This window comes from Barbus barbus (assembly GCF_936440315.1).
Source record: "Barbus barbus genome assembly, chromosome: 47".
Lineage (NCBI taxonomy): Eukaryota > Metazoa > Chordata > Actinopteri > Cypriniformes > Cyprinidae > Barbus > Barbus barbus.
The window spans coordinates 20,526,447-20,551,423 of NC_136725.1; the positions used below are offsets into that span (position 1 = coordinate 20,526,447).

The 24,977-nt window shown below is 36.8% G+C and overlaps 2 protein-coding genes across 4 annotated transcripts in view; one reads left to right on the forward strand and one right to left on the reverse strand.

Moving 5' to 3' along the window:
• Positions 1-16,502, forward strand: part of LOC306865705 (unconventional myosin-XVIIIb-like) — a 55,435-nt gene extending 38,933 nt beyond the window's left edge. For 2 of the 3 annotated variants that reach the window (XM_079410459.1, XM_079410458.1), the window contains 9 exons: positions 2,327-2,440; positions 2,520-2,636; positions 3,210-3,293; positions 5,531-5,668; positions 5,743-5,928; positions 8,763-8,896; positions 12,987-13,157; positions 14,379-15,313; positions 15,975-16,502. In XM_079410459.1, the coding sequence (XP_079266585.1) occupies positions 2,327-2,440; positions 2,520-2,636; positions 3,210-3,293; positions 5,531-5,668; positions 5,743-5,928; positions 8,763-8,896; positions 12,987-13,157; positions 14,379-15,300 (1,866 nt within the window). In that variant the 3' untranslated portion in view covers positions 15,301-15,313; positions 15,975-16,502. Of the gene's footprint in view, positions 1-2,326; positions 2,441-2,519; positions 2,637-3,209; positions 3,294-5,530; positions 5,669-5,742; positions 5,929-8,762; positions 8,897-9,926; positions 9,969-12,986; positions 13,158-14,378; positions 15,314-15,974 lie in introns of all 3 variants that reach the window. The other variant, XM_079410457.1, reaches the window with a different exon arrangement.
• A 1,916-nt stretch (positions 16,503-18,418) lies between these two features.
• Positions 18,419-20,314, reverse strand: npm2b (nucleophosmin/nucleoplasmin, 2b; the record flags this gene model as incomplete). The annotated part of the gene is made up of 8 exons (XM_079410461.1): positions 18,419-18,451; positions 18,529-18,562; positions 18,649-18,677; positions 18,757-18,872; positions 18,958-19,051; positions 19,910-20,029; positions 20,105-20,187; positions 20,278-20,314. 8 exons carry the CDS (start codon positions 20,312-20,314, stop codon positions 18,419-18,421), a joined length of 546 nt encoding a protein of 181 aa, XP_079266587.1.
• Positions 20,315-24,977: the final 4,663 nt, after the last annotated feature.

A 24,977-nucleotide genomic window follows, 5' to 3' on the forward strand; every position in this document is an offset into this window, starting at 1 on the left:
TCCTCATAGCACGGCTCACACGCACAGATTTAAACAGCTTTACATTATCGCTCTTCAAAAGTCCCGCCGTAACTGCATGTAGCATATTTGTGGCATAACCTTTATTTGCCCAGTACATTTTAAGTAATGTTCTAGCTATTCATTAAATATTATAAATAATCTTTTAATACATGCTGCTAATCTTATTGTGTATGGTGAAATCTTTGCAGTCTTTTTTACATATTATATTATTTTATGTTATGTTAGGTTATATTATATTATATTATTATTATTAAAATGTTAAAATATCAAAAATACAATATATTGACCATTCTGGTTTCTGTATATCTCAATTATCCAATAAAAAGCCAATATCTATCAAAAAAAAAAAAAAAAAAAAAAAAAAAATATATATATATATATATATATATATATATATATATATATACACACACACACTAGTCAACATTTTACGTGGATCAAATCCTTTCATCAAAGTTGTCCTAAAACCCAAAACCAAAATGCGTTCTTGTCTTAGGACAACAGTGATTAACTTTTTTGATCCCCTTCAAATGCTGACTACTATACACACACACACACACACACACACACACACATATATATATATATATATATACTTTCATTAAAAAAAATTAATATACTATTGACCATTCTGGTTTCTGTATATCTGTATTCTTAATTAAAAGGCCCTTATCTGTCAAGGGCCTGTCAATCACTAGTTTGAGATGTACTAAATATAGTAATAATTATAATGAATATATTTTGTCTTTGAAGTCTTTGTGGCATAAGCTTTATTATGCCAAATATGATCATCACATTTCTACAATCACATTTTCTACAGGAATTTCTGCTAATTTTCTAAATGCAGTTAATCGAGATTCATCTCACACAACCCTAGCACAGTTAGGAAAGCATCTTTAACTATTAAGTGTCACTTAAAATGATGAAATACAAGTTGAGTGCTTGTGCATATGTATAGTGCCCTCCAAAAGTTTAGAAAACCCTAGGTTTCATAAATCCTTATAGCTTCATTATCATGTCAGACATATCCCTTAAGCAGCTGTGATGGCTGATTACTTGATTAAATTTGGCCTATGTTTATTTTTTTGAAGATTACTGGGTCAAATCACCTTTATTACTTTACTGGTTGATTGACAGTTAAGGTTAAAACACAACCAACCAATTAGAACACAGAGATGGATTAAAATAGACCGCAGATGGTTTAAACTGGTCCAAAATAAAAATAATAATGATAATAATACGGTTTTCAACACTGATAACAACTAATCAAAATATTAGAATGATTTCTGAAGCATCATGTGACACTGAAGACTTTGATCAAAGGAATAAACTACGCTTTAAAATATATTCAAATAGAAACCAGTTATTTTAAAGATTTTTGATGAAAACATTTCTCCATATAATGGACTTCATTGGGACCCAAACGGTTCAAGGTCCAAATGACAGTTTAAAGGCAGTGGCTATTTGCACTGTATAAATATTAATAGATGCTATTTACACTAAGTGAAAATAGCAGTATTTTTTAGTGATATGCTATTTACACTGTGCAAATAGCTATAGATTGTATTTACACTGTTAAAATAGCAGGATTTTTCTGCTGTTTATACTACTTATTGCAAATAGTGGCAATTATCTGCACCTCAGTATTGTAGTACGTTATAAAACAGTATGCAATAATAACTATTAATTTTAATATAAATTTAGTATAAATTTTAATTTTAATTCAAATTATTATATAGATGCCACCTTATTGGGACAAAAGCCCTCCCTACACCTACCCTTACCCTACCCGATACTTTATTTTCAACTTTTTGATTATTTCCTGAAAAGGGAGAAAAAAAGTTCGGATTCGAACCCGGGTCGATTGCGTCAAAAGGAGTAGGAAACATGCTTTACCATCTGCGCCACAAGAGCAGATGACTGACAACTGTCCTTTATAATGTTGACTGGCCCAATCTCATGTTGGTGGGCAGAGTTAGTGTAAATGGCCTCTGCCAACAAGGCGGGCTATTTGCACTTAGTGTAAATAGACACTCTGTATTTTAAATTGTAATAATATTTAACAATACTCCAGTTTTTACTGTATTATTTCTTTATCAAATTAATGCAGCCTTGCTGTGCAGAGCAGACTTCGAAGTTAATTATTCCTAATTTTTTTGATGGTGGTGTATATTTGCATAGTTTATTTTGTCAATACAAACTCATCTAAAAATAATAAGGATTTATGCTGATATTGTCCAACACCCGTTGGTGGTCTATATTTCTGTAGTTCCCTTTATTTGAGTTTTGTCTATGTGTATTCTAGCTGGAGGACAGTGAAGCCAGACGGTTGGAGTCTGAAAGCTCACAGAAGACTCTGGCTGCAGAGCTGGAAAACGCTCAGATCGAACTGGAGAGCATCTGCAAGCAGAAGAGCCTGGTGAGGCCCGAGACATGAAATGAAAGGAGCAAAGGGTTAACCTCAGGTTTACCTCAGTGCTCTCTGTCTGTTGTCTCAGGTGGATGAGCAGCTGGCTCAGCTACGCTACGAGAGGACGGACCTGATGAAGAGGCTGGAGGAAGACCAGGAGGATCTCAACGAGCTCATGAAGAAGCACAAAGCCCTCATCGCTCAGGTCTGCTGGAGTTACATCACTCTCAGGGAGATATGACAGTCGCTCAGCTGTTTTCAAAATAGTGCAGCTTTTCCAATAATGAGCTGTTTTTTTTTCATCACGCGGTTGTGAAGCGTGACAAAATGCTATAATTTGTCACATTGCTTTGCACACAATCCTAAAGCATCCTTTCTCTCTAGTCTGATTCATTTAAGTAAATCAGTGATTCATTTCATTTCAACTGGTAAAAAAAATGGTTTATTTGTTCACTTGAGTCATCACTTAATAGTGTTTCCAGTCCTTGGGCAACATCATTAGATGTTTTCTTTTCATAGCAAAATAAGGTTTATGGCTATAAAAAAAAAATATTTTCTTTAAGATTTTAGTATTTCAGTAAGATTTGATTTTCAGAAGATTCTTATGGTTTGATCCCATTAGATTTGGTTTCAGATTATGAAAGAAGTTCCTTTTGCATTCATTTAAGATTTCTGACAAACATTTTCAAAGTAGTTTCTCCAACACTGGTGTGTGTGTGAGGTTATGTTAAAAGGGAAAAATATCCCAAAGCCAACTAAACATGTTTGTTTATCCCAGTCTTCCAGTGATATCTCTCAGATCCGAGAGCTTCAGGCTGAAATGGAGGAGCTGAAGAAACAGAGACAGACCCTACATGAGGAGGTGAGACAGACACACCGAGACATAGATGTGATGCATTAGATGTCCATTCACACGTGGAGCAGGCACATATGAACATGTTAAAGCAACATGGGCCGACTCACAGCTTACTACAACTATGTACTGCGCTTCTGTTAGCAAAGTTCCTACTTTTAAGCAGTAAAATGAAATAATGCAAAATACAACCCGAATTCTGGAAACGTTGGGACGTTTTTTAAATTTGAATTAAATGAAAACTAAAAGACTTTCAAATTACATGAGCCAATATTTAATTCACAACAGAACATAGAGAACATAACAAATGTTTAAACAGAGAAATTGTACACCTTTTATCCACTAAATGGGCTCATTTCAAATTTGATGCCTGCTACAGGTCTCAAAAAAGTTGGCACGGGGGCAACAAAGGGCTGAAAAAGCAAGAAATTTTGAAAAGATTCAGCTGGGAGAACATCTAGCAACTAATTTAAGTTAATTAACATCAGGTCTGTAACATGATTAGCTATAAAAGAGATGTCTTAGAGAGGCAGAGTCTCTGAGAAGTAAAGATGGGCAGAGGCTCTACAATCTGTGAAAGAGTGCGTAAAAAGATTGTGGAATACTTTAAAAACAATGTTCTTCAACGTCAAATTGCAAATGCTTTGCAAATCTCATCATCTACAGTGCATAACATCAAAAGATTAAGAGAAACCGGAGAAATCTCTGTGCGCAAGGGACAAGGCCGAAGACCTTTGTTGGATGCACGTGATCTTCGGGCCTCAGACGAAATTGCATCACTCATCGGCATGATTCTGTCATTGACATTACTAAATGGGCCCAGGAATACTTCCAGAAACCACTGTCAGTAAACACAATCCGCCGTGCCATCTGCAGATGCCAACTAAAGCTCTATCATGCAAAAAGGTGAACATGGTCCAGAAGCGCCGTTTTGTCCTGTGGGCAGTGAAAAAGTGTTCTATGGTCAGACGAGTCCAAATTTGGCATTCTTGTTGGAAATCATGGACAATGCAAAACCACATACTGCAGCTATTGCAACAGCATGGCTTCGTAGTAGAAGAGTCCGGGTGCTGAATTGGCCTGCCTGCAGTCCAGATCTTTCACCTATAGAGAACATTTTGTGCATCATTAAATGAAAAATACGTCAAAGACGACCACAAACTCTTCAGCAGCTGGACACCTATATCAGGCAAGAATGGGACTAAATTCCAACACCAAAACTCCAGAAACTCATAACCTCGATGCCCAGACATCTTCAAGCTGTTTTGAAAAGAAGAGGAGATGCTACACCATGGTAAACATGCCCCCGTCCCAACTATTTTGAAACCTGTAGCAGGCATCAAATTTGATATAAGCTCATTTTATGCATAAAATTGTCAAATTTCTCAGTTTAAACATTTCTTATGTGATCTATGTTCTATTGTGAATAAATTATTGGCTCATGTGATTTGAAATTCTTTTAGTTTTCATTTTATTCAAATTTAAAAAATGTCCCAACATTTCTGGAATTCGGGTTGTACTTAAGAAATCCATCAGAAGTAGAACACTTTTTAAATGAGTTTATTTTCAGTGTATTGTGATTTGGGACACTATGGAAGCTTGTTTCCACCATAGAATATAAAACATTAATAGGTAGTTGCAACTTTTTATCTAACAGTTTACATAAATGCAAACTCCAATTGCAAGAAAACATCAAAATTGTATAATATAAACAGACAAATAAGCAAACAGAATTGTAAAATATAAACAGAATTCACAGGAAAGAAATTTTAAAATACTAGATGTAAACTCAAAATTCTGTGAAAAGTCATAATTGTGAGATGCAAATTCACAATTATGACTTTATAACTTGGAAATATGAGATATAAACTCAATTGCGAGAAAAAAGGAGAATTGTAAGATTAAAAACTTTGATCAGGACACAATTGCAAAATGCAGAATTTAAAGACAAAAGTTATAAACTCAAAATTATAAGTGTGAAATAATAAACTTACAATTCTGAGAAAAAAGTCTGAATTGTGAGATATAAAGTCGCAATTGCAAGGAAAAAAAATTAAGAATTGTGAGAAAGTCACAAAAAGTCGCTGACGGAAACAGTCTTTTGTAGGGACACACAACATCTATTCTCACTTATGTTTTTATTTTAACTTGCACTGAGGAAGACTGTTGTGAACGTGGAGTAGAAATATTGTTGTATTTTGTTGACTTGTTGACTGGTCGTAACCCAGCGGTGCTTATCTTCCCAGCTGCAGACCAGTGTAGCACGTGTGCAGTTTCTAGAGTCGTCCACGGTGACCCGCAGCATCGTAAGCAAGCAAGAAGCCCGTATCTGTGATCTAGAGAACAAATTGGAGTTCCATAGAGGACAGGTCAAGAGATTTGAGGTCAGTCCAGACCCATTAACAGCGTTATACTCTTTCTCAGAGAGGATCTTTACGGTGTGTGTGTGTGTGTGTAGGTGCTGGTTCTGCGTCTGCGGGACAGCGTGGTGCGGCTGGGTGAGGAGCTGGAGCAGGCGGCCCAGGCCGAGGCCAGGGAGAGGGAGAACTCCCGATACTATCAGCAGAGACTGGCGGATATGAAACTGGAAATGGACGACTTGAGCATCAGAGAACAGGAGAGCAGCCGGCGACGCATGGAGCTGGTGATTGACACACACACACACACACCTTTCCGCTGTAGCTGATGAAGCAACACATTATTCTATTTATTTATTTTTACGATATTTAACACACAAGTAGTAGTTTATCATGACTATGGAAGTTCTAAAAGGTGAGTATCTTTTGTTTTTTATTTTATTTATTTATTAATGTTTATTTTGGTCACAATTAAATTTTCCTTCATTTTCTTTCATTAATCAAAATAAATAAATAATGGATCATTGCTTGAATAATCAATTTAGTTTAAGATTACACTTATATTATTATTTATATATTTTAGTATATTATAAATGTTAACCTTGATGGTGAGAGGATGGTAAAGGTAATCAAAATGTATAAATATGCAAAATTTAATATCTGATACAGTATATATCGGTGTTAAAACATTTGGGGTCAGTGAGATTTATTTTGAAAGTCTCTTCTGCTGACCAAGGCTGCATTTATTTAATAAAATATACAACAAAAACAATAAAATTCTGAAATATTATTACAATTTAAAACAACTGTTTTCTGTTTTAATATATTATAAAATGTAATTTATTCCTGTGACGCAGAGCTGAATTTTCAGCATCATTGCTCCAGTCTTCAGTGTTATACGATCCTTCAGAAATCATTCTAATATGCTGATTTATTGTTCAAGAAACATTTCTTAATTTTAGCAATGCTTGAAAACAGTTGTGCTGCTTAATATTTTTTTGGAAACCATGATAATTTTTTTTGCATTTCTTTGATGAATAGATTTGATTAATAATGATTTTGATCAATTTAATGCATCATTTAATGCATCTTTGAATAAAAGTAGTCTTTTATTAAAACAATTTCTTTAAAAAAAAAAAATACTTACTGACCCTAAACTTTTGAACAATAGTATCGACACCAATAAAATAAAAAAAATATTAAATTACTCATATTGTTCTGAAATATTGTGTATCCCTAAGATTAATATCAAATACAGGTGTTGAATCTTTAATTTCTGTAATATATTGAAATTAAAAATGGTGCATTCCTTTTTGATCCTTGAATTTATCTTAAGAATGTGTGTTAAAATTGCTTTTGTGAAACTCCACGGCACATTGAATGGCTGTCCTCATAACTAATGTATTCATATCTACAGCCGCTCGGTGCATTTTCCCCTTAGTGGCTGCCCACAAGCCTGACACGTTATTACCCATGAGAATACACAGATCTCTCCTGAAAAACCTCTAAATATTCATAATTTAACACAAAGGAGGAGGCCCTGCGTCATTACAGCACCTGCCGGCTTGTAATGCAATTTGACCTGCGTGCTGAGAGTCAAAGGCATTCAATATTATGAATATTAGCTACAGTGTTAGCAATGCCGGGCACATACACAAAGACTGGAGTCTGGGATGCGTTTCTTCCCGATGCGAAGACATGCGCGCACACACATGCTGAGGCTCTCCAGGTTATTGGTTATGAAAGGGAGGGGGCAACAGTGAAGGTGTGGTTGTCATGGAGATGAGAGGAGCGGAATGGGATTTGTTGTATCAATAACCTTGAGGAGACAATGGGAATTAATCATAGACAGACAGTGGCGGCTCGTCCAGGAGAGCAAGAGACTGGGGACGTACAAAGAAGGGAAGAGGAAAATGAATCGTGTAATCAGTCGCTCCGCTGGCTCTCCAGCGCTCATTATCAAATTATTCTACAAACAAGAGCTGGCGATCAATAACGCAGGATTGTCCTTTAGCAAACAAGCACTTCAGAAGTTAAAGAGAAAGGCTTGCCAAAAAACACAGTAATACACTGATTTATATATATATATACATAAATTTAAAAAATATAAGTAATAATGGAGAAAAATACTTAATAAATTTGTTTATTTTTACAAATTTACAAGAAAATTGTTAATAAATATTTATATTAATAAATAATAAGTATTAAATCTCTCTCTCTCATATATATATATATATATATATATATATATATATATATATATATATATATATATATATATATATATATATATATATATATGAAGGGTAAATCTAAATATATTTACAAGAATTTAAATTAATTGGATTTAAATATTTATTTAATTTAAATGTATATATTTACATTAAAAATATAAAACAGAACTATTAAATGAATGGTTTCCTTTGAGTATATTCCTTGAATACTTTATTAATATTTTTATTAAAATAAATTAAGTGTATATATATATATATATATATATATATATATATATATATATATATATATATATATATATATATAGTTAAGTTATATATATAGTTAAGTTATATAAGATAATTTTTGTTAGAACTACCACTTTCAAGGTCCAGAAACGTACCAAGAACACCAGCAAAATAGTCCATCTGACATGGTTCAACCATAATTTTATGAAGCTACGAGAATATTTTGTGCGCAAAAAAAGAAAAATCTACTTCTCATAGCTTCTAAACATTATGGTTGAACCATGAGCTCACAGACTTTATTAAAAATACCTTAATTTGTGTTCTGAAGATGAACGGAGGTCTTACGGGTTTGGAGTTATTAATGACATGATTTTCATTTTTGAGTGAACTATCCCTTTAAGGTTAAAGGGATAAAAATAACTCTGAATGCTTCATTTACATAACGTCTTAGCCTTTATATAATTAGTTACATTTTTATGTTTTCTGAAGAGAATGTGAGTGGTTTAATAACGATGCAAGCCTTAGCAAGCAGTTAATTTATTAGGCACATTTTGTGATTAAACACTTCTCTTGTCGTGATGCAGGGTCTTTATTTCCCCTGGAGATCCAGCGTGGCCGTCGCAGGTTATCTGATTTGATCTTGTCTTATCTGTTTCCAGGAAATGCAAGTGGAAGAGCTTAGCGCTGTAAGACAGACCCTGCAAGCTGATCTAGAGACATCGATCCGGCGAATCGTTGATCTACAAGCTGCGCTGGAGGAGGTGGAGTCCAGCGATGAAAGTGATACAGAGAGGTATCGCTAGTGACATGCGCTTGACCTTTGCCATTTCCTTTCTTGTTTCTGTTTTCTGTCTAGCAAATTGTCTGCAAACCAGTTTGTATACTATCCAAACTATATAGTATTCAAGATTGTGATTGGTTATTTACAAATAATAGTGTGTTGAACAAAGTTAGCTATATACTTGAACGGTGTATAATTTCCAGTAGATTTTCGAAGTACCATCTTTTGGTTTTGTTTTGTTTTGTTTTGTGCTATTTTTAAGGGAAGGGGGTTGCATTTTGTTTTTGTTTTTTCAGTAACTTTTTATTTCATTAGGGTTGCTTTATTTAATTTTATTTTTATATTTTATTTATCTTGTTTTTTATTTTATATTTTTTTATTTTTTACTCTGTTTTACTTTATTAAATTTAATTCAGGGTTTTTTGCTTTTGTTTTTCAGCTAATCTTAACTTTACAATTTTTTATTTAGTTGGAGTTGCTTTATTTTATCTTGTTTGTTTTGATTTATTTAGGGTTTTTTGTTTGTTTTTTCGCATTTTGTTTTGGTTTTCATCAAATCTAACTTTGAATTTTTATTTCAATTGTTTAATTTTAATTTTATTTATTTTTGGCAAACTCAACTCCATATGTACAGTATATATAGTATGTATATGCACAGTTTTTATAAAACTTCAAAACCAAAGGGAAGAAAATAATAGAGATATGCTGTTTTCTTCCCTTTGGGTTTGAAGTTTTACTTCTCGCTGTTACTTTGTAATTGCTTTCATTTTTTTCAGTTGAGCTGAAATGTGAAGAGATTTGCCTCACTGTGCAAAATCAAGGCTACGCTTTGCTACTATAAGCACTTCAATAATGCCTTCCTCCCTCGACACCCATAGTAAAATGCAGTCCGATGTATCAGAGTTCAAGACTTTGATCTTCTCCGCCAGACTGCTTAGACTTCACTGAAAATTCGATATGCTTGCTTTGCTCGTACCCCCAACCACTTTAGCTATCCGCTCCACTCCTGTGTGTCTCTGACTGCGTCTCCCTCTTCACACAGTGTGCAGACGGCTGTGGAGTCCTTCTCTAGAAGGAAAGATCTGTAAGCACTCCATCCCCCATCCTGTTGTTGTTCTCTCCCATGTATCCGTGTTCATTTTCTATGTTCTGCATTTGGGAATGAGCAATTGGCTTCAAAGTAGGCCAGTAGCTGCATATTGGACTGGACGATGTAGAAAAAAAATGCATTTATTGGCTTTCCTAGATATTACATTTTTAGGATTTTTTTGTTGAACATTCTAATTGATATTGATTTAAATATATAAATAATATATATATATATATATATATATATATATATATAATTTTTTTTTTTTTTTTTTTTTTTTTTTTTTCATTCAATAAATATATATTTAAATAATTTACTTTTATTTTTAAAGTATAGTATTTTAAATTTATTTACCTTTTAATATTCATTGTTTAACCTACTAGCTGTATTTACTAGTTATTTAAATCTCAGACGCTGTAGAATATTTTCTCGTAGCGTTCTCATACTCACAAATCACAAGACAAAGAAGGATTGTGTAACTACTTTAATGATCTTAAAGAAACTTAACAGTCAAATAAAAGTGTATTAAAAGCATCTAGGATGCTTAATTTTATATTGCCAGATATATTATTGCAAATGCATTCCCTATGTTATCCAGCTCTAGTTGCATAACATATATTAACGTCTGCTGCGACATGAAGAAATGCACTGCTTTATGCAGTACGGTTTCTTTTTGCATATAAATGCACGGTGTCTCTTTGTGAACTGTGGCTTAATGGTGTTGGCGGTGTCTAACGCATTACCATCCTTCTCTCGTTGGTCTAAAAATTCTCCATCAAGCAAATGTTGATGGATGGGCCAGCGCTGCATTCGGCTGTTGATGTTGCCTGCTTAGCCTGTTGCTCAGTGCTGTAAGTGTGTGTGGACTTGTGTAAGGTCACGGCTTCCTTTCACACGTCTGAATGAAGATAGACGAGAGTCTCTGCTGGACAGATGTGAACAGACACCTACTTGTCAGACGAAAACCGCAACATACCCACACTGCCACTTTGCTTTGTTAAATGCAAGAAGCTTTCCTCTGTGCGAGCGAGTCCTTTTAAAAGTTCACCAGCTGTGATATGCTTTGTCTTCTGAATAATGCATGTGCGTTAGCCGAAGACCCCCTGCGTCTCGTCTCTTTCAGTTGTCTGTGAAAGCGAAAAAGGAGATAAAATGAACTGTGTTGCAGTTGCTCAGAGCTTTGGGTCTTAAATCTCTGTACGAATGTAGTGAGTCCAATTACAAGAGCAGGGTAGGAGAGAACCCAGGGCATGCAAGCAAATTAATATTTTTGTTACCTTACTCGTGTATGTGGAGATCGAAAGAGAACAATCTATAAATACTGAATTTTTCTGAAATATTGTTAATCTTCAGCACTCAAAATTTGAAGGAATATTAGGTATACCACTGTACTACTAACATGTTTGACAAGTGGCAAGCAATTCCAGCTGCAGCGTTGAACCGATTCCCCATTGAGAGTCTCTGTCTTATCTTATCCTCGTAAATGGACAACCAGCCTTTTTTGGGGGACTTGAATGAATAGTGTCATTGTAAACCTGCAATATTCGAGAAATCACAGATTTGGAACGACTAATTTATGATTAACTCATCTTGCAATCTCAGTGAAAATTGCAGGAATGCTGGCAGTTAAATAGGGTTTGTCATATAATTAATATAATAAGGAAATTAGCACCAGGTGCCAGATTAACACCAATAACTTGGAGGTATCTGTAAGAGCTCTCTAATTTTGATCAGAGTTCTACTTCAAATATCTCAGTCTTGTATGCTGTTCTTCAGAATACAATTAATTTATCAAATGTGCTTAAAAACTGCTCTTTTACTCCTGTTAGGTTCACTTCAAATAGGGCTAAACAGTGACCTTGAAATTGAGGAAATTATAGGTTGTTCTCTATTTTTGATCTCTACTGTTTATGCTTAATGCAGTACTGAAAAATAATCTAATAAAAAATGCAATTTTAGCCAATATTTTTGTGAATGCGCATTTTATGCTTGGTAGAGTAGCTCTTGCATCATTTAGCAACATGATGATGCAAAACTAATTGTACTAATCAGTTGTGTGTAATAGCTAAACTTACTTCATAGCACCAAAAGCTCCTCATAGTTCTGTGTATTTCAGACAGTAGAGCATGGTGGAAGCAATGCCAAGGTCATGGGTTCGATTCCCAAGGAATTCATACACTTATACCTTGAATCTAATGTAAATCACTTAAATAAATGTGTCTGCCAAATGCATAAATGCAGATGCAAATATATGCCTATGCAGAGCGTTCCAAATCAATCACTTATGAGAATTCATGGCTATACTCTTAAAAATAAATGTGCTTTGTTGGGATGGTTCCATGAAGAACCTTTTAAGTCCATGGAACCTTTCAATTGCACATAAGGTTCAACACATAATGGAAAAACATTCTTCAAATTGTTAAAATATTCTTAACACTAAGAAACAAAATGGTTCTTTTAAGAAATTATCTCCGAGAGGTTTTTTTTGGGGAACCCAAAATGGTGGTTCAATTGCATCGCTATGAAACCCCCCTTTTAGAAACTTCATTTTTAATAGTGTAGGGTGCTCCATTAGAAGATAGCTGCCTCTTTTGGCAATTAGCAGCAAGGCAGCACACTAGCTCTTGGAACGGAGCTTATGTTTTGGGATCTCAAGCAAACAGCTTTAGTCAGTCTGTAAACAGGCTGTGGATCAGTGCATTGTGCCCTGATGAGCCCTGAGAATGACAGCGCTCTCAAGACTAATGAACTCACAGCTCACTGAACACACATGGCCTGCTGGGTAGCAATGAGGATATCAGAGCTAATATCACCCCCATGTGTGGCGTTACAACACCCATGACGAGAGATCTCCTCTTGAGCCATGTGCACGATCGTATTCATGTAGGTCATGTATGCATTGATACAGGCTTATATTGATTTGATCGCTTATGCTGGGAAAGCATGTTGCACAGCTGTTAATCTTACCCATGAAAGCATGATTTTCACACTAACGTGGGGTTTGAATTTCAGCGACACCATGTCCAGCGTCGGATCCAGTGTGGGTACTGAAGACGTTGGTGAAGGGATCCGTCAGTGGGCAGGTGTACCACGAGGAGGACGGGGAGGCAGAACTTCTCCTTACGCAGGAAGCAGTTCCGGCCGCCAGTCTGTTACCGACACCATGAGCACCTACAGTTTCAGGTAACATAGCAAGAGAAGCCTGATAATCAATAAGCATGAGTGTGCATCAATAAACAAGGTAACACCACCAGGCCAGATTAGGTAAGAAGTCATTTTTAGCAAGCATGGCTCTAATCCTGTATGACTGACTGACTTTTGTGCATCACAAATGGAGAAATGTTGAAGAATTAATGATTTTCATACAATGAAAGGCAACTGAAATTGTCAAACACCAGAGAAAAAAAAAAAAGTAGTGTATGCATCTGTAATGCATAGCCAGACCCTCAGCATAAGGTCTGGACTCTATGGCTGCATTCCAGTTAATTTTTTTATGTCCTTCGCTCATTTCCCTCTGTCTCATTTACTTGTATGTCATTGATTATGCTGCACAAGGTACTTCACCACTACAGGCGAAGCCTTCGCAATGGGCTGAATTGGAACGTCCTAAGCCTTTGATCACTTAGAATCTGTCGTGGAGTTGATTTATTATTTACATTTTTTCCCTTACGAATGTGTTTGATGCAACATTCAATGTGTATATAGGTAAGCTTGGACTGTTTTAAATGTTTAAAAAAAAACTTTTGTATATCAGTTGTTTGGGGTGAGGATAAATTAAACGCAATCTGCGATGGCGTCATAATCATGTTGCATTGTAGTCTATGGAGCTACCTGAGGTGTACATATAAAATAGACTCATGTTATTATGTTTGGGGGTGGGTTAATGTCGTTACGATAACAGATCTGTATGCAACCATATGTGATTCGATCAAGCTCGGCATAAATGTTAAAGCAAATAATGATGCAACAATCTGTGGTAACACACTAGTCCACTTTAGACATTCTACTAACTATAAGTAACTTTGCAATTATGTTAATATCTGCTAATACTTTTTAATGGTCACCAAACCGGCATTCATAACCGTCTACTAATGAGAGTTAGTTGTCATGTACTTGCAAAGTTACTTAGTAGAATGTCTAAAGTGGACTATCGAAATTAAGTGTAACCCACAATCTGCATTAGAAACAAGCAACTAAACATTGGATTTACACAAACCTTTGAAATCTAGTATCTACAGTAGTTGCTTATTATGCTTATATGCCGCAGTCTTCATAAACACGGCTTTATTTACTGGCAGATGTTAAAAGACTCCAGAATCTCGAAAAGCCGGTAGACTGATGATTTAATAACCATCCTTTAATTTATATTCACTGTTTTTGTCTGTCATTTATTACCTATGACAGATCTTGCACGCAAGACCTTGATGAAGATGTCAAAGAAAGTTCCAGTGGTCTTGGCAGAGCGTCGTCATCCACGGCCTTATCTGAGCTCCTGGAGGGTCTGAGGAAGAAGCGCGCTGGGTGGGAAAGAGGCTCGGAGGCGGGCGAGGGGAGCGCGGTGTCCCTTCCCATCTATCAGACGACAGGGGCCTCCACGCTACGCCGCAGGTCCTCAGCACTGTCTCTAGAAGCAGAGGAGGGTCTGGAGGACCTGCCTCGACATGGCATACTGAAACCTCCCAGTCCACACCTGCCTCGTGCCTCCAGCCTGCGCTCACTATCCGAGTCAGGCCCAACATCCTCCACCACCACAACCACCACAGGAAAGATTAACCGCTTCAGCTCTTGCGACTCCCTCGCATCCGTGACCTCCACCGCAAGTTCCCGCCGCCACTTGTCCAACCTGGCCATCCCTGAGGAAGGCGAGGAGGAGCCAAGCTCGAAAGCGAGGCCTCCTCTTGGCACCTATCAACCAAACCGACACCGTCTACTCGGTGGCCTGGTGGCAGAAACGGGAGAGTCGCAATTGGGATCGGAACCACTTGTGTTCCAGAATCGCAGACTCCTCGGGAATCAAGACAAGGAGAGGGCCGGAGTCGATGCGGGGGACACCAGCTCAGATATTCTCCCAGCCATCCGACGAGCGCAGTCCACCAGCAGCCTGGCATCTAGCGGTTCCCGAACGGGTCAGAGACGAGCCCTCAGTGTGCACTTTGGGGAGTTGCCGACCTCCAGAGCGTCACGTAGGGAGTCCGACTCGGATTCTTCAAGTTCTGGCGGATCTCAGAAGCGGCGTGGGCCTCAAGGAGAGAGGCTGGAAGCCGAGGGCAGCGAGGACGTCAACTCGGTGATGAAGAAGTACCTGAAAAAAGCAGAAGTCGACTAGAAAACTCAACAAGGTTAAGCTTAAAACTGCACTGGCCTGCTTTACATTTAAGGGGGTCATATCAAGAGAAACCTAATTCTCCTTGATCTTTTGAATTTATACTGAAACATACTGCAACTTATTTGCAAACTCGAAACTTCTTCCCCAGTCCAAAATCCAGGGATATTCTGAAATCCGTAGATTTGTGTTGTCAGAAACCTGGGATTTTGAGAAGTCAGAATCATTTGATCACCCATACATTGCACATCACAAACATCAGTTTGGTGTATAGAAGGAAGTTTAACAGTTTTTTTTAATAGCATAATAATTATTGGAGGATATTACCTACAGTGTCTGTAAGCTTTTTCTTATTGGAAGAAGCAGAAGTACCTTTCTGTACCAATATGCACTCTTTAGGTACAAAAGTGTACCTTTTGAAATGGTACCCCCGACATTGACAGTTTTTGTGCTTTTTTTTCTGAGAGTGTATGCAAAGTGAATGTTTACATGTATTAAAAGCACAGCTGCAAATAAAAAAAACACTAAGGAAAATGGTCACAAACTGGCTATTAAAAAAAAAAGCTTATGACCCCTTTAAATGACAAAAACTCTGAAAAATGAGCAACATGAAACTAAACTGAATTGTGAAAGGATGCGAATCACTTAGTCACTCTTTTTTTCTTTCCCCCTGACAGGATAGATGAAGACATGGAGAATCGTCTCTATCCAGAATGCATTGAGGCACATTTAACTGGAAGCACAAATACACTGAGGATTTATTTTGAGCACTGTTTGTACACACAAATAAAGATGTTAAAGTGAACGCTTGAAATTCCTAAAATTCTCACTGTAAACATGCCCTTTATTCGAGCTGTGCTGATACCCGCGGGTGCTTCAGGTCAGGGAAATGAATCTTGACCAGCGAGCGCTTGCTTTCCCTCTCAGCAGTCAGTGCAAATTTGTTGAACTCCAACAGATGTAAATAAAAACATCGAGCAGAATCATTGGTATTTGCTTCGACCTTTCAAAGGAGAAGAGCAGTATTACATTCACAGAGGAAAACAACTGAAATAGAGCAGTTTTACAAAGCAGTGATTGTGCTTATGAAGCAAGATCAAGAGATTCAAGATTTTTATTTGTCACATACACAATTATACAGAGTATAACCAGCAGTGAAATGTAAGTCAGGTCTGCTCCAAGGACAGTGCAAATGTATAGAATACAAATATTAAGAAAAAGAAAAGTAGAAAAAAATATAAATATAAATGTGCAGGTCATTATGTTGTTGACATAAATAGTAGTATAACAGGATTGTGCAAAAAAGTTGTACAGTCTATTTAAATAGCAGCAATATGAGGTAGAAAAAATTATGAATAGCTTATTGATATGGTGATATTTACATGGAGTCATGTGATGTTATGACACAGAGTTAGAGTTTATGAGCCTGATGGCCTGTGGGAAGAAGCTCCTCCTAAGTCTCTCAGTTTTTGCCATCAGGCTACGGAAGCGCTGACCAGATGGAAGCAAAGTGAATAGCTGGTTACCAGGGTGATTTGAGTCCTTGATGATTTTGACAGCTCTATTTTTGCAGCGTTTGAGGTAGATGTCCTGCAGAGAGGGGAGAGCAGACCCTGAGATGCACTCAGCTAAGCGCACAACTCTCTGTAGTGCTTTGCAGTCCTGATTGGAGCTGTTTCCATACCACACTGAGATGCACTGAGTCAGTACACTTTCTATGGTCCCTGAATAGAAAGTTTTCAGGATTGCTGGTGAGACCCTGAATTTCCTCAGCTGTCGCAGATGGTACAGTCTTTGCCTGGCTTTCTTAACCTGTGTTTGGATGTGTGTAGTCCAAGTCAGGTTCTCGGAAATGTTTACACCAAGGTACTTGAAGCTATACTCACCCTCTCCACAGGGGTCCCACTGATCATAAGAGGAGTGTAGGGCCGCCGCTGTCTCTTCCTAAAGTCCATGATCAGCTCTTTAGTTTTGCTCACATTCAGAGAGAGACAGTTGTCCTGGCACCATGATGTGAGTCTCTCTACCTCGTCCAAGTATGCGGTCTCATCATTGTTGGAAATGAGGCCCAGAACCACAGGATCATCAGCGAATTTGATAATAGATGTGGAGCTGTGAGAGGATACGCAGTCATGCGTGTAGAGAGAGTAAAGCAGGGGACTCAGGACACAGCCCTGTGGGGCTCCTACGTTCAGGATGGAGTTTGAGGTGAACTGGCCAACTTTCACCACTTGAGGTCTGCCAGTGAGGAAGTCAGATGGAGAGCAGAGGCTCGCCATAATTGAGGCTGACCTGGTTTCTGCAATCAAATCATTAACCTAGCCTTATTTGCCTAGGAACAGAGTAAAGAAAATTTGTACTTAATTGCCAGAGCAGTATTTGAAGCTGCTAAACACAGGGTCCAAATGCTTTGTATTAATGCGCTTGGCAGGCATAAACAGGCTAAAGGAATATTCCAGGTTCAGTTATACTGAATTGCACCATTTGTGGCATAATGTAGGTTATCAAAAATAATAGCTTTGACTAGTTTTCCTTAAGGGTACAGTGAGATGTTAAAAATGGAAGTTAAAGAGGCCAATTTGAGGTTTTAGAAGCAGAAACTTAGAGCTCTTCTGTTAAAACTGTAATTTTAAAGTCATTCAATGTGGTCATTACCATTATGCAATAAGTGCTGTAAATTGAGTTTAACTTGTAGTTGAAAATTTTCCAGGCTCGATACATGCAAGATCTACTTGAAGCAGCACATTACAGTGACTTTACCACAGTAAGATTTTTCTTAACCTTTACCTCTGGTAAATCACTATAATGCAGTGCCTTGGATTTAAATTTGTGCTTCGGTCACATTAAGATGACAGCTGCAGACAGTGTTACACCAACCCAATCATACTTTCTTCCACAGACAAAATGAGACAAGTTTGCTTTCCCCTCCCAACAGTTTTATTGACATGAAGTATAACTACAATGGGACCATAGTGAGAAATTTGAGCTCCCAACTCAAATGTCCATCAGCAGCCTTCTGGGAGCGTGCTGCTTCCCAGCCACATCTGCAATAAAAGAACATGATCAATGCTCGAGTCTCTACATGATCAAATTTGCATGTCATCTACTGGTCCTTGCCTGGTCACACCTTTGCCTTCCGTCCTCTTCCTTTACCCTGAAAGAAACAAAATGTTACTCATTTGTGCATGGCTTTTAAAAAAAAAAAAAAAAAAAAAAAAAAAAAAAAGGTACCTTTTTAGGTGGATTGTCACCATCTGAGGCTTCCCTGCATTTACAAAACACTTGATTAGTTTGCTTTGAGAAACTAATGAAAGAAATAAAAACTCAATTAAAGTGTTAGATTTAACTTACTCATCCTCCCCCTTTTCTGGCTTCTTTCTCTTTGAAGATAAAAAGGAGCAGTGAGAATTAGAACGAATTAAGTTTAAACAACTTGTGACCTACGAGATGAGGCCTTACTTTGCCAGCACCATTTTTTGTGACTTTCTTAACTGGTGATTCTTCGATATCTTCCTCTTCTTCTACCTCCTCATCCATCTCTTCATCCAGCTCTTCATCATCAGAGAACTCCTCCACTGGGAGAGATTTTGGCACAAGATCCATTGGCCTTAACAGCACCCACAGATAGTAGCTAAAAATAGAGCTGAAAGTAACACTCACGGGCCACATGTTCCGCTCCGACATACACCGGCCCCGAGCCGTGCTTCAGGCGAAAGGTCACGGGTGGATGAAGATCCAATCCAGACAGGTTGACCTGATGGAGAATCAAATCTCATGGTATATACAGACTTGTGGAGGCGAAATGTGATTACTGTAGCTCTATTAAAAGGTAAGTTATAAAAGACTCCACAAAAATAGTTTGATGTTTAACCCTATGGTGCTGCTTGCGTGGTAATTATTTTTAATGAAATGAATAGGCTACTATATTTTAGTTCAATAACGTTTAATATTTTGCGTTGACATTTTATTGTGCCATTTATGGAATAGTTATGATCCATTACCCATGAACTGCTTTTTGAGCATAGATCTGAAAATTAGGTATCCAACTTAAAGGGATGGAAATCTTGAACGCTTTAGAGAAGTTAGGTTTTTTAAGTTCTCAGTAAAGGTTTGCCTCCCATTTATTTCCAAAGCAGTCATTTTTGACCACACGTACGACTTTTACCTAAAGTCTAAATAAAAAAAAATACATAAGAGCACCAGAGGGTTAAATTGAAACCAGTTATCCGGGTGAAAACCCTCAAAAAAAAAAAATCCACTATGAACAAAAACGCTACTTAAGGCCAATTCACACCGCACAAACAAACTCCAACAAACAAGTTGGCTGTTGGCTTTCGAATCATGAAAACTCACTCATGTTCACACTGCACCAACAGACACCGACCAACTCTATCTATAAGCATGTTCAGTCGGGTGAAAAACTCCAACCAACACCAACAGGGGTAACACACTGATCAAACAAACACCAACAGACTAGTTTGTGCAATATGGCAGACGGCTTACATATAGCGGCCCATAGAAACAGTTGCTAATGAGGCATCTCAGTGCATCTATGATTTTAGTGAGCGAACGTTTGCACAGAAATTACATAAAAAAACAAAATGTTTCTTACCGTAGGCATAGATTTAGCATGTAGCGTTGCTATCGGAACCGCTTTAGTGCTGCTGTTGCCCTCACCAGTGACCAACTCCACAATATTGAACTCATCTTTAGCGGTGTGACCCAGACACATCTTCAAAACAAATATTAACAGGTTAAATGTAATAACCACCGATTAAACATCACCTCGATAAGTCACCGAACCAACCGTTCTCAGTGCCAGCTGGTGTTGATGGTTCGTATCATCCGTCTTGAAGGACTCTTCTTTATTAGATTCATTGAGTTCACAACCTGAAACAACAAATTATTTAATATAGAATAGCCTACTAGTACGTTTTGAATTATGTCTTACTTGAAAACACGAAAAGTGTAGGATCTTACCCCAAAGAGTGGATAAAGGTTTCTCCGTTTTGCTCATTTTGAAACAAAAACAGAAAACTGAAAGACACATATAGTAAATGTTTATTAGCCAATTTAATGTGCAGTATTTAACGTGAATTATTTAGAAATTCGTTACATATTCTCACCAGAAATATATCTTAAGGCTGCTTCTAGGACAGCAAAAGAAAAGAAAGAGTGAGTTTGCCCCCTGTGAATGTTTAAAGAGGAAGTTAATTGCTCATCAGGTGACAGTAATTAAGTCAGGATCACTGCAGGTTAATTATGGATCCGACCTGCTGCATGAACCTGCTGAAAAATCACTTCTTTATAATCATGTTTTAATGGAACAGAATTAAGCTGACTCATAATTATGCATAAATATGTTGTCTTTTATGTTATATTAACCTCTCTTATAACCGGGGCAAGTTGTCACATGAGTATGTTTTCGCAAGGTCTTTAGCAATAGCAGATAAAGTGGTTTAATAGTAGTGGTTTCATTTACTTTATAAACCTAGAGTAAATAAAGAGCCAAATTATGATCTTGTTTATGAAGTAAAGTTTAAAACAAACAAAAAATAGAATATCATCAAGTTTTGTCATAGTTGTTGGGTTAGCAAGCGAAAAAAAAAAACATGCTTTAAAGGAAGAGACTATAATAGAGGTATATTATAGTTTTGTAATAGTTATTTAGTCCTTAAGTGAAACTTGCATACATTAAGGAAAGAGTTGACTAGGTTATATCTATATATATATATATATAAATACACTGCCCTTCAAAAGTTTGGAAACGCTCTAGAAAAGTGGGGTTTTTGACAATATTGATATGAATCCTTTTTAATTTGTGATAATTTTGCACTGATAAGGGACAACACAAACTACAAAAACATATTTTATTATATAAACAGTTTATACATAGAAAAAACTTAAATTTTCGATTCATCAAAATATCCAGCATTAGCAGCTATTACAGCTCTGCATAATCTGGGCATCCGAGCTGTCAGTTTATTCAAACATTGACTTGATACTGTATATTACTCCAAGCCTCCTGAAGGATTGCCCAAAGATGATTCACACTGATTGGACACTTCTTAGGGACATCACGGTCCAGTTCCTCCCATAGTAGCTCAATTGGGTTGAGGTCAGGTGATTGGGGAGGCCATTCCATGACAGACATGATGCCAGCTGACTGTTTCCTCTCCAAATAGGATTTGCACAGCTTGGAAGTGTGCTTGGGGTCATTGTCTTGTTGGAAGGTTGGGGTGTTTCCAAACTTTTGGAGGGCAGTGCATATATATATATATGTGCCCTCTAGAAGCTTGCGTTCTTCAAGTGAACGACTCATTATTGACCATCCCAAAGACACAGAAAAACACTTTCAAGGACTTTTTCATGAACTGTTCCCATCTGGTGGAATGACCTGCCCAACTCAATCCCAGCAGCCGAATCCTTACCCATCTTCAAGAAACGGCTAAAAGCTCATCTGTTCCATCTTTACTTGACCCTCTAACTCTAGCACTCTCTATTCTAATTTTATTTGATCTATATGTATTTTTATTTAAATAAAATAAAAATAATAATAATTATCTGTACTGCGTTAGGCTAACCAAGACTTGTTATAGCACTTTAAATAAATAAATAAATAAATATATATGTGTGTGTGTGTGTGTGTGTACTTTGATTACATTTTATACAAAGATATGTTGTGCAATACTTTTCAAATCAGAGTAAAATAAATAGCAGATTTCCACTGTGACAACCACTATATATCTGTACAAATGTGGATTTTATTTATTTTTGCATTCAAGACTTTTGTTTATATATACTGTAAAACCAGCTCTTAGAAATATTCACTGTAGTAACAAGTGTGACAGCTATCCCCAGTCTCTCAAATCAATTATTCTCAAGAGATCAAGCTGTGCCTATAAACTCCTTTCAGAATTCATGAATTTTACACTAAATAATTAATTAAACATAACTTTTTTTATAGCTGATATACAGCTGATATTTTTTTATAGCTGATTGTTCTCATATTTGAAGAAGCCTGCATAATTAATATTTATTTTCCTGTTTATTACTGTGAAGCTGCTTTGAAATTATCTGTGTTATAATAAAAGTGACTAGACTGTGTGTGTGACTCAGTTCATAATGTGAGCCGGATGTGTATTTCATTCGTTTAATTTCTATTTGCCATGGTTGTTTATGTATCTCAGACCCCCCTCAGTTCCATATGTGCTGCACACTCTCATTCTGTCGTGTGATCTATTATTAACAGATCTCCATGCACCGGATCGCTCAGCCTGTGCATTACGGAGCGGAGAGAGAACATGGGCTGTGAGTTTGACCGCCGCTCCCCTGGGTTCCACCGCCAGCCCCTCGCCACCATCAAAGTCCATGAGCCGCCGGATGAAAAGAAAGTAGAGGAGGGGGCCGAAGATGCCATGAGGACAAAGAGACTGTGATATTACGAGGTGTAGGGGTGATGGGTAAATCAGTATTATATATACAAATATTATATATTGACGTTAGGCAGAATTATGAGCTGTGTTTTTAATATAACTTCATCATTTTCTCTGTCTGCACACCTGTGCTCGCCAGAAGAGACTGAATGACATGCGAAAAATAGAGGCGAATGCCTTGTAAATGAAATGTGAAGCCACATGGGAGCTCCACTCACACAATCTCGGCTCCTGATGGCGTATAGGATGGTTTAGAGAGTGCGTGGGAGGGCTCAAGTGAATCCTCGCTGTGTGTGGGCCCCGTTCTCCACACACTGTCTAAGTTAAAAAGCACAAATGAACCCAATGAGCATTTGTTGGCTATTATTAATGGTGACTAAGAGCATTTGTGGGCTGTCTAATGCAATGAATGACACACACATGTGGTGCACAGTGCCAAACATCTGTTCGGTAACGTGACAAGTGTGCTATATAGTGCTTTAAAATTTAGAATAGAAGAGTAAATAATAATAGTAAATGTGACCATGGAGCACAAAACCAGTCATAAGTGTCATGGGTATATTTGTAGCAATAGCTAAAAATACATTGTATGGGTCAAAATTATTGATTTTTCTTTTAGGATATTAAGTAAAGATCATGTTCCATGAAGATATTTAGTACCTTTCCTACTGTAAATATATAAAAACTTAATTTCTGATTAATATGCATTGCTAAGGACTTCATTTGAACAACTTTAAAGGCGATTTTCTCAATATTTAGACTTTTTTGCACCGATTTTCAAATAGTTGTATCTCAGCCAAATATTGTCCGATCATAACAAACCATACATCAATGGAAAGATTATATATTCAGCTTTCATATGATTCATATGAAAATTGACCCTTATGACCAATTTTGTTATGTTAAAAAAATGTTCTTTTTATACTCGCTCTGCCTCTAAAACAAACTTCCTTTGTAGCTGATGTCATCGATGCCACAGACCCCCAAATGTGATGACCCCTTCCTAATATATGACTTTATATAAAAAAGATATTGAAAAAAATGGCATGTATATTCAATTTATAACATATATATGCATGTATGTATATTTGTATTTATTTTACATTTATATTTAGTCATTTAGCAGACACTTTTATTCAAAGCGACTTACAAATGAGGACAATGGAAGCAATCAAAATCAACAAAAGAGCAACAATATGTAAGTCCTGTGACAAGTCTCAGTCAGTTTAATGCATTTTATAATAAATGAAAAGAAAACAAGTAGATAGAATAGAAAAAGAACAGGGAACGCTTGTGTTAGAGGGTCTTTTTTTTAAATAAAACAATTATAATAATAGAGAATGCTAGTGTTAGAGGGTCATTTTTATAATAAATAAAAAGAACAGAAGATAGAATAGAAAAAGAATAGAGAATGCTGTAGTGTTAGAGGCTCTTTTTTCTTTTTAAAGAAAACATGGTAAATAATTTCAACCAATAGCCAAAGAGTTGTTTACATTGTCAAGGTTTTTTCTAACATCTTGCCAATGATTAATGCAGTTCTTTAATGTTACTGCAGTAAAAGCAAATAAGAGTAGATTGAACTAAGCAGTGCTGGTACATATCACCTATTTTTTTATCATCTGTTCCTGGTGTCCTACCCTACTAAGTCCTGCCCTACTCATTTTTTCTGTCTCGTTGAATATCGTGTTTCACTTAAAAATGCATCATCTTACAGCAGCAAAAATGGGTTGCAAATGCCATTTCACATTGACTTTAATTGTTCCTGGGAAATGCTCCAAAGTGCTGAAAACTAAAAAAAATGGGTTTCCCATCCCCAAAGACCTTTCTACACCACATTAGCTGCAGAATACCTGTTTCAGCACTTTCTAAGTAAACTAAGCATATTGTGGCTTTGCTCGTTTGGTGGCATTTCAGTGTGGAATTACAGCAACCCGGCTGATAGATGGCAGGAAAATGGAGACAGTGTGGAAAATCACAGATAATCCTTAGACCTCCTCGGATCTAATTAAGATTTTCTCAAGGAAAGGGAGGGATGGGACCCTTCTATAGAGTGTCAATAGCGTCTCAGTCACTTAGAGATTTTCTTTTCATGGATTTTCTTCATTTCTCTAGCTTAAAGGGAAGAGTGTGGCACTAGCAACACCAAGGTCATGAGTTTGGTTGCCAGGGAATGCATGAAGTTAAAAAAAAGTACATTGGATGCAATGTACATCACTTTGAATGAGTGTCAGCAGATGCATATAT